Here is a 17,461-nt window from a genome sequence, read left to right on the forward strand (position 1 = left end):
ATGAATGATGTGATAGACATTCTGGACAAGATAAAAACATCCTTATTCAGCAAACGATTGATAGATTGATTGAAACTGAGTTTCACCGTGTTCTGATATGGAATAAGAATTTTTTGGATTTGATTAAAATTAAAAAATTGAAACAATAAATAAAACATGTCCAACTGTTAAAAACTCACCAAATTGTTCATAACATATCAATATCATATAGAACGGTCAACATCTCGCAAACGCATTAATCACTGTCAATTTAGATGGTCACATAATATAATGTCATAATAAACTAATCAATTTCAAAGAGTCGCAAACTTCAAAATTAAATAGTTAATTAGTAGAAGAAAATAAGACTTTGTTGTGTTATTCTTTAAAATAAACAGTGAGATAAGAATGAATTTGCTCTTAAGAAGTCTGTAGCATAAGAGTTTTTATATGTGCAGTAAATAAGAATTGTCGTAAGGTGCAGCACGTGGAGGAATGTATGCTCTAAGAGATCACACTCTTATCTTACGTCAACGCTATCTAGTTTGTAGGTAATTCACAATGTATAATGCTACGTGCACGCTACATTGGCAAGCATTACTGCTATCTAAAAATTGACCGTTGCTTTTAGCAGTGATGCTTGTAATAATAAAGATATACATGTATGTATATAGGACACGCCCATAAAGTTTCCATCAAGCTGCTGTAATGCAGCTTTCATACAATAGCTGCGTTTCTTTTAAATTCCACGCTCAAAAACGCAAAAATACTGCTGCATAAGCTCAGAAGAAACGAACAAACGATAAATTATAAAAACAGCATATTAATCAAATAAAAAGAAAATCATATTGTACAACAGCATTTTCTTCTGCGTACAAATTATATATAATATTAAATTTTCGATTTACCATTTATGTAGGATAACGAAAACATATACTACAATAAATGAGATAAATTTTCTATTAGGTGCTTTCATAAAATCTCTTGTTTTAATGAGGAAAGTACGATGTATACCATTGTATACCACCTACATGTATAACTGTGATTTATCGTTTTCCGCTTGCGTTATTCAGTTTATAAATAAGTAAAATTTAAAGTCCGCCGATATATGCTTTAAACTAAACTCTTTCTATTATATAATATAAAGGGCATATAAGAGTCAAAGATCAAAACACTTAAAGTCTTACGCATTATAATCAGTTTAATAAAAAAAATTAAGTTGTCAAAGTATAGAATATAACATATTTCGACTTTGTGATTAAGCCCTCTTCTATATTAAATTTATTTAAGATTTTTTAAAGATATTTATTAAAGATATTAAAAAAAAAATGAATAATACCACTTTGACAACTTAATTCTTTTTATTAAACTGATTATAATATATAAGATTTATATAAGTTTTTCAACATATTAAGATCCAATTTATGATGCCATAAGCATCAAAAATTGTGATATTACTACGGTAGTTGATTAGATTTGCGTTTTAAGTCCGAAGGATTTTCGGTGCGCAATTGGGGGGGGGACTACTTACGTAGTATATAAAATTCACTCTTTAACATATCTTATATATGATCGCACTAATAACAGCGAATAGCTCTCATTAGCCTTTATATTCTTGTTATTTGAAACTTCCGAGTGTTCTTTAATTGATTTATTGAAATAAATTATGTTTTTTTTTATTCAGGTACATCAAATGTCATTTATTTTTATAAACCAACTCCCAGATCCAACTCACAGGATGTGTTTCAAAATTGACTGTCAGTACTGAAAACCTATAGTGCTCGTGACGTAAACTATAGATTTTCAGTACTGGCCGTCAATTATGGAAGCTCAAGTAATTGTTTTATTGGTTTTATAATTTAGAAAAAAAAAGAACAAACGAACGTTGTTTTTGTAATAAAATGATCCAATAGATGTTTTCAATATGACAAAGTTCGTATATAATGTTAAGGTGCAATTACTAATATTACATTGTAATGGCGGTCGTATTACTTTTTGCGAGTAATCCTTCAGTATAATATTTGCGTCATTATATAATTTGTATAAGAAATGATAATTCGTAGTATAAATAAATATTTATGTAATGGAGTAGTATCTTTGTGAAAAAGAGATAATGCTAATATACCGACAAGTTTAACACAACCGATAGCTCGACTTCCGTTGTCGTTCAAGGAAATGTCAGATCTATCTTCACGTCCTCCTTCTTGTCGATCGTTTTCAAGATCTCACATTGTTGAGTTGCTGATTGATGACTACCTTCGATTCGACGAGGGCTTGCAAGAGAGATTCCCTACTGAATGATAGAAGGAAGAGAAAAGGGAAATATCGATTAATCGACTACGTCTGAAAGCCGATTTGATACGATGGAGTACATTGACATAATAAATTATTTCTAACTTCATTATATTGTTGAAACGATAAAATATTAATAAAAAGAATCCATGCGAAAAAAATCGGAATGAGTTCAACATTATATTTTCATAAAAACCTGCGAGGTATTTTCAAACAATTCAAAATTTTCTTTTTTTGATTATATTATGCTTATATCGCGACAATTTAATTATAGATATATTATATTAACTTCAGAAAAGTATATTTACGTGCAAACCTGAGAAATTTATCAGCTAGTTTAAAATATTCTCTAGATTATATTATATCCATCGATAATTTAATTCTAGGATATTAAACTTAGAAAGAATATATCCATATATATTTTATGATTATTAAATATTTAATTATAAAATCATATTATCAATAGAACCTGACATAAAGATTTAAAAAATTTGTAAAAAAATATCTACAGGGTAATTCAGAACGATCCCATGTCCTTGCGAAAACGTGTTCCTGACTGAATTCTGAGACGATTTTTCCTATACAAAAATTTTATCCGACGCTTACTTTTTGAATTATTAGAAGATAAAGTTAGCGAATTACGAGCCGCGTACAGAAGGTAAGCAGGGACGATGTACCGTCCGATGCGGGAAGACCTCGTTTGCCTACAATCCCGATTGCACACAACACTCACATTGGCCGGTGCCTAGCAACTTTTCTCTGCTTTACCAATGAGGTTATATTATTTTTAAATTGGCCAATAAGCGAGCAATGTGTGCAATTGGGATTGTAGATAATGGGAACCTTCCCTCCAACGCGAGCAAAAACGAGAGACACTCGTTGCGATCAAGAATATAGAGTTATTCTTTAATATAATTTTTTTTAATTTGGTTTTACACACACAACACACATACATACTCTCTCTCTCTCTCGCGCGCGCGCGCTTACCTTGCAGAGATTAGTTGTCTTTATACTGTTTTAACTTGACAAATAATTTTCACAATCGGAAGAACTGAAAAAGCAATACGAATACATTTCACGTTCCCTTGTGACGTCAAGTAATAAAACAGGAATTCATTTTTCTTTCAAAAATAATATCTGAAACATTTCATTATAGTTGTAACACTTTCACTGATTTACTAACGCATTTAATCGACTTGTCGACACCACATAGAACGATTCACAAACGATTCTATCAATTTATCATTATTAACCAATAAAGGATACTGTAGATATAATTAAAACCTCACATAAAATCCCAAATAACATCATCCCTTTAATAGCGCACTGCCTAACAACCACATATTTCTCCTATAATAATCAATTCTACGAACAGCTAGACGTCTGGAGCGGCCATGGCTTCTCCCATTTCTCCCGTAGTGGCAAACATCTTCACGGAACACTTCACGAAGAAGAGGCTCTCCACAAGGCGATCAACGAATCAGAAATTTGGTTCCGATATGTAGACGATACATTTGTAATTTGGAGACACGGCAAAGATAAACTCTACAAATTCTTAAACTTTCTCAATAACATTCCAACATCCGATTCACCAATGAAATGGAAGAGAATAGTCAACTTTCCTTTCTCGACATTCTTGTCACAAAGAAGGCGGACAACACATTGGGTCATCAGATATACAAGAAGCCGACGCACACGGACAGACACTTACATGCGGAGTCATATCATCACCCAGCTCAAAAACAGTCAGCGATACACTCACTTGTACAAATAGAGCGTTGAGTATCTCTGATAAAGAACATCTACAAATGGAACTCAACCACTTGAAGAAAACTTTATATTGGAACGGATACAACAAGAAAGATGTGAATAAGACAACCAACAAACACAAGAATGGGACAAAGAAATCAGACACACAGCAGCCACAGGAAAAGAAAAGAAGTCTCTCGTTTCTCCCGTATATAAAGGGAACAAATCAAATCGGCAGGATTTTAAATAAACACAACATCCGAACTATTTTCAAGCCTCCAAGGAAGATCGAACAAATCTTAGGAAATCCCAAGGATCAGAGACCTCCACTCAGTACTGTAGGAGTGTACAAAATACCCTGCTTCTGCGAGAAAGTGTACATTGGTAACACCGGAAGAATGGTTAATACACGGATGAAAGAACATCAACGGGATGTTAGATTAAAACACGTCACACAATTTGCCCTGGCAGAACACAGCATTGAGACAAGACATCAAATACTATTGTACAAAACGGCAACCATAGCTACAACATCATATTTCCCGAGGAAGCATAGAGACGCCCTAGAAATACAGAAACATCCAGATAATTTAAACAGAGACTCAGGTTATAATGTAAACAGGATATGGAAGACTGACCTCTCGACAGGTCAAGGAAGTACTCTTCCTCCAGTCTTAATTCTTTACCCCTCCCTCTCCTTTTCAAGCGTCTGCATAAAGGGAATTCCCCGATTCCCGGGGTAACAGCTCAGTATCAGTGCACCCATCGCCCTGATGAAATGAACGGCATGGTTCACGAAACGTCGGCATTAAGAAGAAAGACACGGCGATAACCCGCAAACCTTCTGGTATAATTGAAAATAATACCCATGAAAGCCTCAAATGTGCTTTAAATGCGTTTTTCTCGAAATTACTTTTTTCAAGCTGGCCGGAAATATAACTCCTACAAATCTTGACCGATTTACTTAAAATTTTAACTGTAGCGTCAAAATTGCATTCTCTAGAGAAAGACGTACGAATTTTTTTATGTTGCATATTTTTTTTATATAAACAATTTTTTAATGTATTTTTTATCCTTGACATTTACTTCAAATTCGTAGCATTTTTTTCAAAAAATGGTATATTGTAATTTTGGTATGTCTTTCTCTAGCTTTTGGAATGTAGATTTAAAAATTTTTTTATTTTTTGTTCCAATTGTAAGTTAAAAATTGCCGGAGTTATCGTTCCTCAGAGCATTGTCCATGAGAAGACGTTACCATTGCAGAGCTGTAGCACCGCCATTTTATAACAAAATCACTGTAAAAAAAATATTTGTTTTCACTTTTATGTAGGTATGTATAACAAAGACCTAAAATATATTTTTTTACTTCTTTCGCGTTACAATAAATAAAATTTTCTTTCATTACATTCCCAAACAAAATTCATAAAGTTAAGTTTATTTTTCGTGCTATAAAAATAGCTTTACCCCTTAACGAAACATAACGCGGAAAAGCTTGTGCGGTAAGCCTTTAGACCCATCGGCCTATATGGCCCTATCTGAACCAGCGTATCGAGTTTTTGTTGGTAGCTCGCCGTCCGGGCCGCTGAATCGCGAAAACAAAGAAATGCTTTAATTAAAATTGTTTATAATACTGAAACATAAAACGTCTTCTATAATACATATAATAAAAAAATGTTGACTCTTAAAAGCGTATTGATTAAAATTTTCATTATCCTTTCATGCATTATAAACTTCAAAATTATACACTGATAACTAGTGTTGGCTCATATTGGCATTTTGTTTGTTTCTTTTGATTTAAATTTATTAATTTAAAAAAAAATTGATTTTATATTTTTAAATTTAATTAATTATTTTTAACTTTTAATATTTTTATAATATTTTTAATCCATTTTTTTAATTTACAATATAACTAATACGAATCGAAGGCTATAACAGTCTAGCTAGATCTTAGTATGTATACTGAATCTTGCTTATATACAGGGTGGTGTGTCATTACCGATTAAATTACCTATCAAAAGCAGATAGTGTAGACCGAACTGATTCGAAACGTCTTATACCATTTTACGGTTTACGAAATATTTAACGAGATATTATACCTTAAAGATAGTAAAAAATAAACGCGTTCTTCCGGCCTACATACTGTCAATAAGCGTGTACGCCCCTCAAACGCTTTCTACGCGCGCGGATCGCAAGGCATGAGGATAGCGTGTCGTCCGAGTTTAAGTCCATGGCACATTGAAAAACGTAAGGCCGTAAACGTAATCAGTAAGCGAATTGACCAATCACAGTTGAGAACGTAAGCAGCCGCCGCTCACGTTTTCAATTGTGATTGGTCAATTCGCTTACTGATTACGTTTACGGCCTTACGTTTTTCTATGTGTAGAGGCTCGCAGCGGTGTGCGCGGCGCGAGGCGTTTCCCACTCTCCGCGCGCCAAGCTAACGATGGCGGATATTCAGTAGTAGTAGGCCGGACGAACGCGTTTATTCGGTTATCTTTAAGGTTTAATATCTCGTTAAATATTGCGTAAACTGCAAAATGGTATAAGACTTTCGACTTAATTCGATCTACTCTACCTGCTCTAGATAGGTGATTTAATCGGTTAATGACACCCTGTATACGATATAGTAAAAAATCATATTGAATTTTCCATAACAAGCTTTTGTGCTTATTTTGAGAAAATGCAGGACTTTAGAAATACAATGAAAGTTGTTTGTATAATATAAATATATACATAATATATTTCTGTCCTGCTCCATAAAATTTAGCTGATAATTTGCATACTTTTACACAGGCAGAAAATAAAATAATTTACGTGTGCATCTTGAAATTAAAGTCTCAAAATTTTGAATTAAATTTTTACAAAGAATGTAAAGACTTACCTCAGTTTGCGTCTCCATGATTGACGTTATTAACAGGCTACAAGAATGAAATACGTCAATGTCCGAATCACATCGGATCTGAAACAGAAACACATTTTCTGAATGTATCGATGCGTTTGTTACAATTATGAATAAACTGTATTCACCAATACTGGAAAAAAAAACATATATATATATATATAATAATTTATATAGTTACTATTTTATTTTAGCAACCCTATTTTTAGATATTACATAATTGTACTATTGTGCAACCATTAAATTTTAAACACTTTAACGCTTAATATCTCGGAAACTATAACAGATCGTCATCCTAGTTGTTAAGGCAAAGTTACTCAGAATCATGACCTTGACAACACATGTTAAGGTCAAGGTCATCGGCGCGGTGTCGGTGTCCGTTAATGTGCATAATTACTATTTTATCTTTTAAATTTTTTATGTTTTAAAAAGTTATTCCTTATAACAATATTTTTTATTTCACTTTAAATTATACAAATGTAGGATATATAGTAATAAAAGTAACTTTATGCTAAGAGAGCGAAACACGTCCTAATGACACCAGGCTGAAGTGATAAATGTAGCGCGATATATACGATCTGCGGAGAAAGAGCGACCGCATTATGCAATCGTCGTGTATGTGTGTGTTCGTGATTTTATGTATTTATTTTAAGAGAGGCATGATATAAAGAATCGACTTCGGGTCGAATATTTCTTTTCGAATTCGATATTTGCGGGACGAAGATAATCCCTGTCCTAATTTCTACTCGGTTACTATGAAATCGATATTTTCGCGTCCAATTTTACGCCTCCACAACTATTCACGTTTGTCCCAGACCTTATATCTACGTCAGAACAAATCGATTCAATTTCCATTCTATTGAGATCAGCAGGTGGTAGAGAGCTTTCATATGGAAAGAAACTAATCGTAAGTCTTCGATGAAACCATTTTGCGCGATCTACCACAAAGGTCAGAAGCGCGATTGATAGCTCTCGCCATCGTTGATTGGCAAGAGACTGATCGCTTTTCGCAACCCTAGCAACGAGCCAATTATTTGGAGCTTATCGAAGTCGTGGACGACACGACATTAATCGATAAAAAAACACTCTTCCAAAAAACGTAACAAAATGCCGAAAGGAGATTGTGTATCAATGTGAAATATAATTTGCTATTTTTGTGAATCAATCATTATGAAAGCAATCAACACAACGGTATGTTATATGCCGTAATGTATATAATAATAAAAATATAATATTATTAAAAATAAATATAAAACACATAAAAATATTGAAAAAAGGTCTATTCGTTAAGTTTAGTCTGCTTTAGAAAGCTTTCAAACAATTGTCACGATAGTCGTAGAAAAAATTCAAGTGCGTTATTTCTATTTTTAGAAACGAAATTTTAAACATTTTGTATAATATCTAGAAAACGGTGAATTTTTCAGAGCACATATTGTTATATATTACATATATTATCTATATTACATATTATTACTATTCGTGTTTCCAAGCGTTCAGTAGTTTTGATTTCGTCGTGTACCAAAGCGCGAGAAACTGTGGCTTTTCGCACGTTATCTAGAGTAGGCCAACTCCTACGCATTAACGATCCACGGCTTTCGACACGAATCTATCTCTAACTGACATCCTGTATCCGCACAACTACTGACACGTATCCGAATCATGAAAGAACCGACTAATAGACCACAGTGCTCATGGAGTTTACTTATCGCGTTTAATGTAATCATCATAAAGCTCTAAAATTCCCTTCATTCAATCATTATATAAAATATCAGTTAAACTTGTGATTAATTGCGGACAACAAAATAGCAAAACGCAATCCTACGCAGGTAGCAATACCTTTGATTACTGAAGCATTTAAAATTTAAATTATTATTCTGCCATATTATTCATCATATTATCAGAGAGACGTTTAGGAATATAAACCATCCATTATGTTTTCGACATATTAAATTAAGCGATTTTGTATTTAGTGCGTTTTGAATTTTACACGTACGTTTCGAAAATATAAATCTGAATTACATGTGGATTGTCATATAAATATGCACACACCCGCACAAAGTTTTCGTATTATTTTGAAAAACATTGCTATGTCTTGCTCTATCTCGTCTGATATATTTCTAGCTTTTCCTCTGAAAGTTGTGTACGCGTCTCTTTGCGCAGAACTGCAAGTTGGAGTCGAGTCAGCAAATATGCAAACCAAAACAATTTCTTTTTTAAAACAGAGAATTTCATAAATAATTCACAGAAAGCATTCTTATTTTCGATCCATTCCGCCTGACAAACTCAGATTGCGAATTTTACGGTAGAAACGATCTGGCCACGTATCTGGCCGCGTGTATCTATGAAAATAGAATTTACGACGATGGCAGTTAGCCAACAAATCATTCCAGCCTAAGCGCGTGGTCCACCGGTATCGATCTCCCTTGCTCGACTAAGTCCATGGACATGTAAACACACAAATTAAATTAGACGTGCCGTTAAATTGCTTGAAAGCTTGCGAACGAAGTCAAAAGGATCGCAAGACGAGTTACTTTGCAATCGCCGTTGGTTAGAGCGTTGTTAATAACAGTTTGCAATTCATGGGCATTCGGATATGAGTCGAATACGGTACTCGATTATCCCAATTTAATCCTTATAAAACACATAAAATTCTTCCAGAAAATTCTGAAAACATACAGTATGGGTCTGGAAAACTCACTGTAACTTTGATAAGCTATAACTTTGGTTCAAATTAATATTTTTAGATTCTCTTTTTTCATTTTGAAACAGAGATTTCGGGATATAGATGTTGTAATAACAACAAGTTTTATACTAGCATATTGTTATAAGTTATAAAATAAAACTGTCCGTTTTCTTTTTTTCGTATACGGAGCAAACAAAATTTTAATTGGGGAGATCTATGGTATATGTTCCAGAGGGTTAAACGATGTCACTGACGGTCACACCGTTTTGCCAAGCAACCATCGTAACATGTACATGTTATCGTTTACTAAAAGTATCGAAAAGTTTATTTACAAACTACTCCAGAGACAACGGATATGTTTTTCAATAAAGTGACAAAGTAGAAAAAACGGCAATCATTTACGTGGATTGATAAAAATTATTCGATCCTCAGGAAAGTTGGGAGACTTTAACGAATTGAGCTCCAAGAGCGTCAATAAATAATGCATTATCTATAACTGGATATCCATGCAGCCAGAGACTGCGATTAATCTTGATTTAAATTTAATTCAATTGCTATATTTAAATTGCCGTAATATTTACCATATATTATACATGATTAAGAAAACTAGCTTACACAAATTCTCGAGTCTTTGTCAAAGTAATCGTCAAGGAAGATCAGTCGAATTGGAGTGCTAGTAACGACGACATTCAATGTGTATCTCTATTCAGAGCACTATAACAATACACTACGAAAGCTGGTGTAGTTCGAACGTACATGGCTAACCGCGCTGCAACGAGATCTCTTGAATGACAATTACTAACGGAAGCCCTTCGGCACTCTGCTATAATAAAGAGTTATTCACTAACTCCCATTCCGCAATTCACACTGCCAATGTTTCAAGGAATGATGTTTCTCGTTATCGCACGAATATTCATCGAGGAAACAGCGACATCGTTAATAGGTATACATCTCGCTAACATAAGTACCTGCTTATCACAAACATAGATGAGGTGTGGCACATGATTGTTGCTTCAGAAGCAATGTTAACAGCTACGCCAATTTTAATTTTAACTTTTTTCGTCAGAAATTGTGCAAATTACACAACTAGAGATTGCTTGAATTAGATAAATTATTTACTTTTCCTTACACGTGCACGTCGTAATGTGCTCTACACCTTAACGCTTTTGCGTATGGTAAATAAACAATACCTCAAGCCGTTAAGTTATTTCTCTGATCCCACTCTTCTGCGCAAAAACGTTGCTGTATAGGGTACGACGAGCACTTGTAATGAAAAATTCTATGCGTAACTCATATGCTCAGTTGTTTATTGTGCGGCACGGGCGCGGGGGAGAGCACAAATAAACAACTTACCATACATGTTACACAATGTACTATTACATAAATAACACATACTTGCGATAATTAAAATACTCCTTATAAAATATAAACAAACAATATCTTTGTATTTCTTCTTTGTATAATAGACCAAAAACAATCATTGCAGTAATGATTATCGTATTAATGTGTGCTTACGATAATAAAAAAAAATGTGTCCTAAAATATACAACGCATTCTTTGCATACAAAATATTTCCATCTGAATATTTTAAGATAGTGATAAGTATATAAAATATAAAAAAGTATTTGGCTTTTTAAAATACATAGCATGAGAGCAAGTTCCAAGTGTAGATGGCATGTAATTGTTGTTTTAGATGTAACGTTGTTGATGGCTACACCGAAATTTCAATTTTTGCATTCCTACGTTAGAAATTGTGCAAAATGCATGAGCAGATTGTTTGTTGTATGTGTGAGTTAGAAAAATAGTTCATTTTACGTAACACACATTCACGATAATGAAAAATTAAAATATTCCATTCAAAATAAAATACTAGAGAGAAACAATATCTTTGTGCTTCTTTTCACATGCTAGATTAAAAACAATTTTATTTATCATTGTAATAACGATTATCGTATTTAATGCTTACGCAATAATAAAAAATTTTGTCAAAATATACAATACAATAGCGCTTTTTTCTCTTCTGTATCAAATATTTTTGTGTAAATATTTTAAAATATTGATATTCTTCTGTAGAAAATAAAGAAAATATCCTATTTTTTATAAAACAGAAGGAAGAAATCAAGCCTACTCTGATAAATTCATAATAATTATTAGTAATAATATAATGACACATATAAAAATTTAGATTTGCAATTCAATTTATTTAAAAAAAAAAGGCTATTTTTACTTACGTATTTTGTCATATTACAACTGCGATGCGTGACGTATTTATAGGAAAATTTTGTTGCAAACACAGTTTATCAGGATTTTTAGCCCTCAAAAGGATTTTCTAGTATCGGCTATAATTAATAAAATATTCATAGGATAACTCCGGTTATATACGCCGCACCTAATAAAAACTTAATTTATTAAGTATTATTTATTATGTTTACGGTAAACGAATTATATCAGTGAAAACTTTGTGCTGTCTACGAAAAAAATTAGAATGTAATTGCATTTAGTGCACTGAGTCCAATCTGCGCACTTTGTATACTTTTTTGTAGGCATGATAAATCCCGCCCGCTAAAAATGCCGTATATTCTAAACAGGTAGGATATACAAAACAATAAACTAAACAAAGAATACTTGTAACAAAGCATACTTGTATTTTGCTATACAACATACTTTACTATTCCTCTACACTTATGTATCATGAAATAACTACTAAGTCTTTTACACATCCTGCAATAATAGTTTTATATAAATTTATGATATTAGTAACAAATCGATACAATATTTCATACTGACAATAAAAAGTTAATATTAACAATAAAAACCTAAAATCATAACATAATACTAATATAACATAAACGCATGTAACAGAGTAGTTGCCGGAAAATTATCACCACTCCTTCTATTTTTCTGACTTCTGTGGCGTATATCCTCTCGCGGCGTATTTGTCGAAATTACCCTAGTCAATATATAGGATTTGTTACGGAAGAGCTGAGTTCAGTCATTGATGATTTAACAAAAAAAAAATAGCTTTTAACTATATTTATTTAAACTTGAGATTTTCTTCTACTGTTATATAAATCTGATATCGTATTTAACAAATTCAAAATTATGGAATCAATATAGCAGATGTCAAAACTTGAGAAACATCTGAATTGTTACAAAATGTATAAATGTCAAAATTTTAGCAATTTCATCAGTTTTGTATTAGTGGCCTAAAAATCTTTACGTTAAATTAGACGTAATTGAAAGTTATTTGATAAATCGTTAATAATAATAAGATAAAACAATAGGTAAAAATTAGATAAAAATACAATAATAATCAGATTGTTATCTGTATAATTGAATATAATCAATATAATTGAAACGTGACACTGTTTAAAATAACTGACACGGAAACGATAATATACATTTCTCGCTCTTGTGCGATACATTTCGAGCTGTAAAGAAAATTTTACTAGAGCTATTCGACTGGATTGATACGATTCGCGTGAAAATACATATTCCAAGTACAAACGTATCGTGTTTATATGCACCGTTGTATACAAGTATCATACGGCAATTGTATCAGAACTCAATTTGTGTGGTATGCTGTCTCCTACATATTTACTCTGCATCGACTCCATTCGAGAAATTCTAGCGAGACATATATCGGAGAATACACAAAAGCCACGCTGTGAGAGACATACTATATTTGCTATAAACTATCATAATATTGGTCACAATACGAATGCATGGTATGGTTCATATTGTACAATATTAATTATTGCCGTATAAGTGTTAGAGTTCTCATGAAAAATACGAACGTGTTTAATTACGGATTAAAGGGAATTATAAAAGTGGTTCGTACTACACGGTCATCCGATTAATGTACTTTGAGATATACATATTCATTACATACACTCTCAAAATCATTTAACGCATTAATTTAAAAAGCATTCATGCAATTCGATATCGATATAAAATTACAGTGAATATTTTATGTAATGTATTAAACTGTCAAATTCGTTTCACGCAAATATAATATTTAATAAGAGATAATATCTTCGAAGATTTATTTCAGATCTTAGAAAATATATTTTTGAATAATTTATTCGATTTACATGTAGATGTATTCTTATAAAGCAAAAAGAAAAAACATTTTAACTTATTGCAAAGAGCTTGTTGCGAAACTAAATATGAAAGGCAAAACTGCTAAATATAACCAGAAAGTTAAATATGCAAATATTATGTGTACAAGTCAAATATGCAAAATTATGCACTTATAGGTGAAGTATATGGTATGTCACCAGTTTTCTTCGCAAAAAACAATAGCAAAACGATAATTTTTGCACATGCAAATGTACCATGAAGGAACATTGTTTAAAATTAAAAAGAATAGACGGACTCGAGGCGAATTAATTATCCGGATACATCATTAAACGTATAACATAGCTAAGAAAATTCAAAAATTTTTGTCTTTGAGTGATAAATTTTAGGTGATTTTGCATAGTGTAATAGGAAAAACTTATGTTCCCATTATTTTTCAGTCATGAAATCTGAAACTGCTATTGCGATTCGTGACTTGGTGATCAATTATAATGCTAACAAAAAAAAGAAGAAGTCTGTCATTGCTAAAATCATCAAAATTCTGAAGTCCACTGTGTATGATATTAGGTATTAAAAAGTACCGGTAAACTGAGAAATAAATCAGGGAGAGGTTGAAAATCAGTGTTCAATGAAAGGGAAATTCGTACTATTCAACGAAAGATTACGGTAGATCTTTTCAAAACAGCGACGCAAGTGACAAAAAAAAGTTGAAATAGAATTTCATAAGATTGTTACTCCTCAAACGATAAGAAAATATCTGCGGAATGGCGCGGTTTTCGAGCGAGAGTCCCACGGCGCAAGCCATTCATTTCAACACGTAACAAAAAGAAAAGATAGGAATTTGCAAAGAAATACGTAAACTATCCTCAATCATTTTGGAATCCTCTGGACAGATAATTCAAAGATTAAACTGTTTGAATCTGATGGAAAGAAAAAAAGTTTACCGTAAAATCAAAGAAGCTTTTAAAATCCAAAATCTAATTCCGACTGTAAAATATGGTGGTAGTCTTCTCGAGATCTATGGCAGCTTCTGTGGACTAAGAAAACTTGAATTTATCCATGGTACAATGAATCAACATATATGTATGTAGACATTTTGAACCGTAATTTAAAAGAGTGCTCGTATCGTCGAAATCGAACGGAGTTTTACCATTCAGCAAGACCCCAAGCATACCTCTCGTCGTACGCAAGAATTTTATAAAACAAATAAGATCAATATATACTTCAATAGCTTTTCCAGAGTCCAGATTTAAACCCTATTGAACATTTGTGGGGAAGTTCTCAAGTCGGAAGTCCGAAAATCGAATCTACGGAATCATGGGGAATTGGAAAAGGTCATCTTGGAAGTATGGAAAAATATTAATTATGAAGTTACCCGTGAAATTGTACAATCAATTCCAAGCAGACTAAATACTGTTATTGAAACTCAGGGTGAGCCCACGCGCCCTATTAAAACTCAATATATTATTCAATTTAATATTTTTTTCAATATTATTTCTGTCTGTCCGATCAATTAATTTCGCGAATATTTTTATAGATTTATTATTAATTTATGGCTGAGTCTGTATACATATATGTATGTATCTAGAAATATAATTCTGACTATAGTACTAGTGATAAAAATCTATCACTGGAAAGACTTTTCACTAATAAATACTATTATTCTTAAAAAATTACATTATATGGTGATGTTGTACCGAAAAATAAACTTACAATATCTGTGTCCGGACAATTAGTTTCATGACTGTATATTGTAGCAGAGAGAAACGATAGAAAAAGTTATATTTTATTCTATTTAAAAAACGAACAAGTTTAAAAAAGAAACATAAAGCTTTTAATTAGTTGGGAATAAAAAATCAAAAATTTTACGTTGGGCATCATCAAGTTAATTATACCTATTTAGAAAAAAAATGATACACGTGGAAATCATATTTTTACCTTTTTCTATACATATTGTATCAAAATTTTGCGCGATAACTTATTTTTGATTGGATGTCACTTTGATATTGTTCAACGTACGCAATTATCTCGAGCTATCAAACAATGTTAGGTTTTTCGCTTTTACGACCCGAGCTACTGGGTGTAATATTCATTTATATACCTATACGTACACGTGAGCGAACGTACGTTCGCGAAGAGCGAAGACTGAAGAGGAGGCCGAGAAGGAAGGTCACTCGATAATGCTCTCGACGATGTGGCCATTAACCGTGCAGAGAAGAGGGATGAGAGACGGAGAACGAAGTATAGAGGAGCATGTATTATTCCCTTGCGCTCGCTCGCTCCGCTCGGATGCACGCCCTGTAAGGCATCAGACGTTCTACATCGATCACATCATCGGTTGAAAGTCCTTCCGATACACGCGATAGACCCATCGATATAAATAGATTTAAGCAAGTCGCGCACACGATATTACGACGAAAAAGTAGACGAGACGAGACGAGACAGCAAAAATCGTGAGGGAGTTTGAACTCGTTTTTCGCTTTTGTTCCCTCAGTTTTTGTTCATTGTCAGCAGATAAATAGTGGTTTTTCTGTCTTTCTCTCTGAGAAAGGATAGAGTCCAAAACGTCTCTTTTTCTTTCTCTTTTTCTCTCCCGCAAACATAGACTGCAGTACACGCGCGCGTAAGTAAGCATATATGTCCATAGTGCGCGTAAAGCGTCGATCGTAGAATATGAGCGACCACATTTTACCTGTCTTGTGGGGACATTACGGACGCAATTGCACGAAACTACTTTAACACCTCTGGAATATTTTATACGCAAGTATATATAGTGCTGATACTTTTGATCAAAGGTCATCGTTTAAAACATCAATGTTCGCGCGAGCGAGTGAAGGTATATCGGCAAATATTTGGAAGACAGTATGATATGAAATATAGCAATAAACTTATTGATTATTTAAAATACATTCTTGCTAAATCAAAAGGTCATGGTCAAAAACACTTTTATTAATACCTACACATGTAAAAATATATTCACGCGACGTGTTAACATTAAAAATTATTAAGTCAAAATGCTCGAAGAAAATCGTGTTCGCAACTATTATAATTTTTTAAAATTGTTAATTTGTCATACGAAAAAAGATAATCAGAGATTTCTGTTACTTCATTATAACAGCAAAGTAAATTATCAATTATAAAAATATACGTTTTTAAACAATGTAATGTTATCTAATAAGCTTAGAATTTCGATATTATATCTAATTAGATTTGCTTGTTTAATTTACGGCGTGATACATTCTATTCAAATACCGACAATAAATTGATTTCCCATTAACTATTCATTGAATATTCATTGCAACAAGAAATACGTCGTAAAAATATTGAAGAAACTGCTTGTCAATTATTTACGCGTTATTTATGCCAAATAATGACATACAATTGAATTGAGTATAGAATTATAATCCATCTTAACGCTGACATGTATGTTACCGGTAAGATAAATTGTCATCTTACCTCTCATTCAATCATAATATTATTCATTTCCGAGATCGTCAAATTAAAAATTATTTCGTGTAAAGCAACGTCTACAATAAGATCTTAAAGACGTAAAACTTAAGGTTTAAGCCGAAAGAAAATGAATGACCAATCAATTGTTCCCCATACATTCGACAGTGATTGATCAATTTCTTACAATATGCCTTAAAATCTCATTGTAGATGCTGCTTTAAGATAACTGATATGGGAATGCGTATCTATGTTATTATTATTGTTATTCCGGTAAAACCAAAATAAGAATGCGCACAGTTAATGAACCTGATAATTCTCTCTCTCCCCCC

At 32.6% G+C, this 17,461-nt stretch overlaps 1 protein-coding gene across 3 annotated transcripts in view; it reads right to left on the reverse strand.

Moving 5' to 3' along the window:
• Dh31-R (Diuretic hormone 31 Receptor) overlaps positions 1–17,461 on the reverse strand; it is a 90,381-nt gene that overhangs the window by 68,408 nt on the left and 4,512 nt on the right. For all 3 annotated transcript variants that reach the window (XM_018537709.1, XM_018537710.1, XM_018537711.1), the window contains exon 2: positions 6,902–6,979. In XM_018537709.1, the coding sequence (XP_018393211.1) occupies positions 6,902–6,919 (18 nt within the window). In that variant the 5' untranslated portion in view covers positions 6,920–6,979. The remainder of the gene's footprint in view (positions 1–6,901; positions 6,980–17,461) is intronic.

The sequence above is a fragment of the Cyphomyrmex costatus genome, unplaced genomic scaffold (genome assembly GCF_001594065.2).
Source record: "Cyphomyrmex costatus isolate MS0001 unplaced genomic scaffold, Ccosl1.0 scaffold18, whole genome shotgun sequence".
NCBI lineage: Eukaryota > Metazoa > Arthropoda > Insecta > Hymenoptera > Formicidae > Cyphomyrmex > Cyphomyrmex costatus.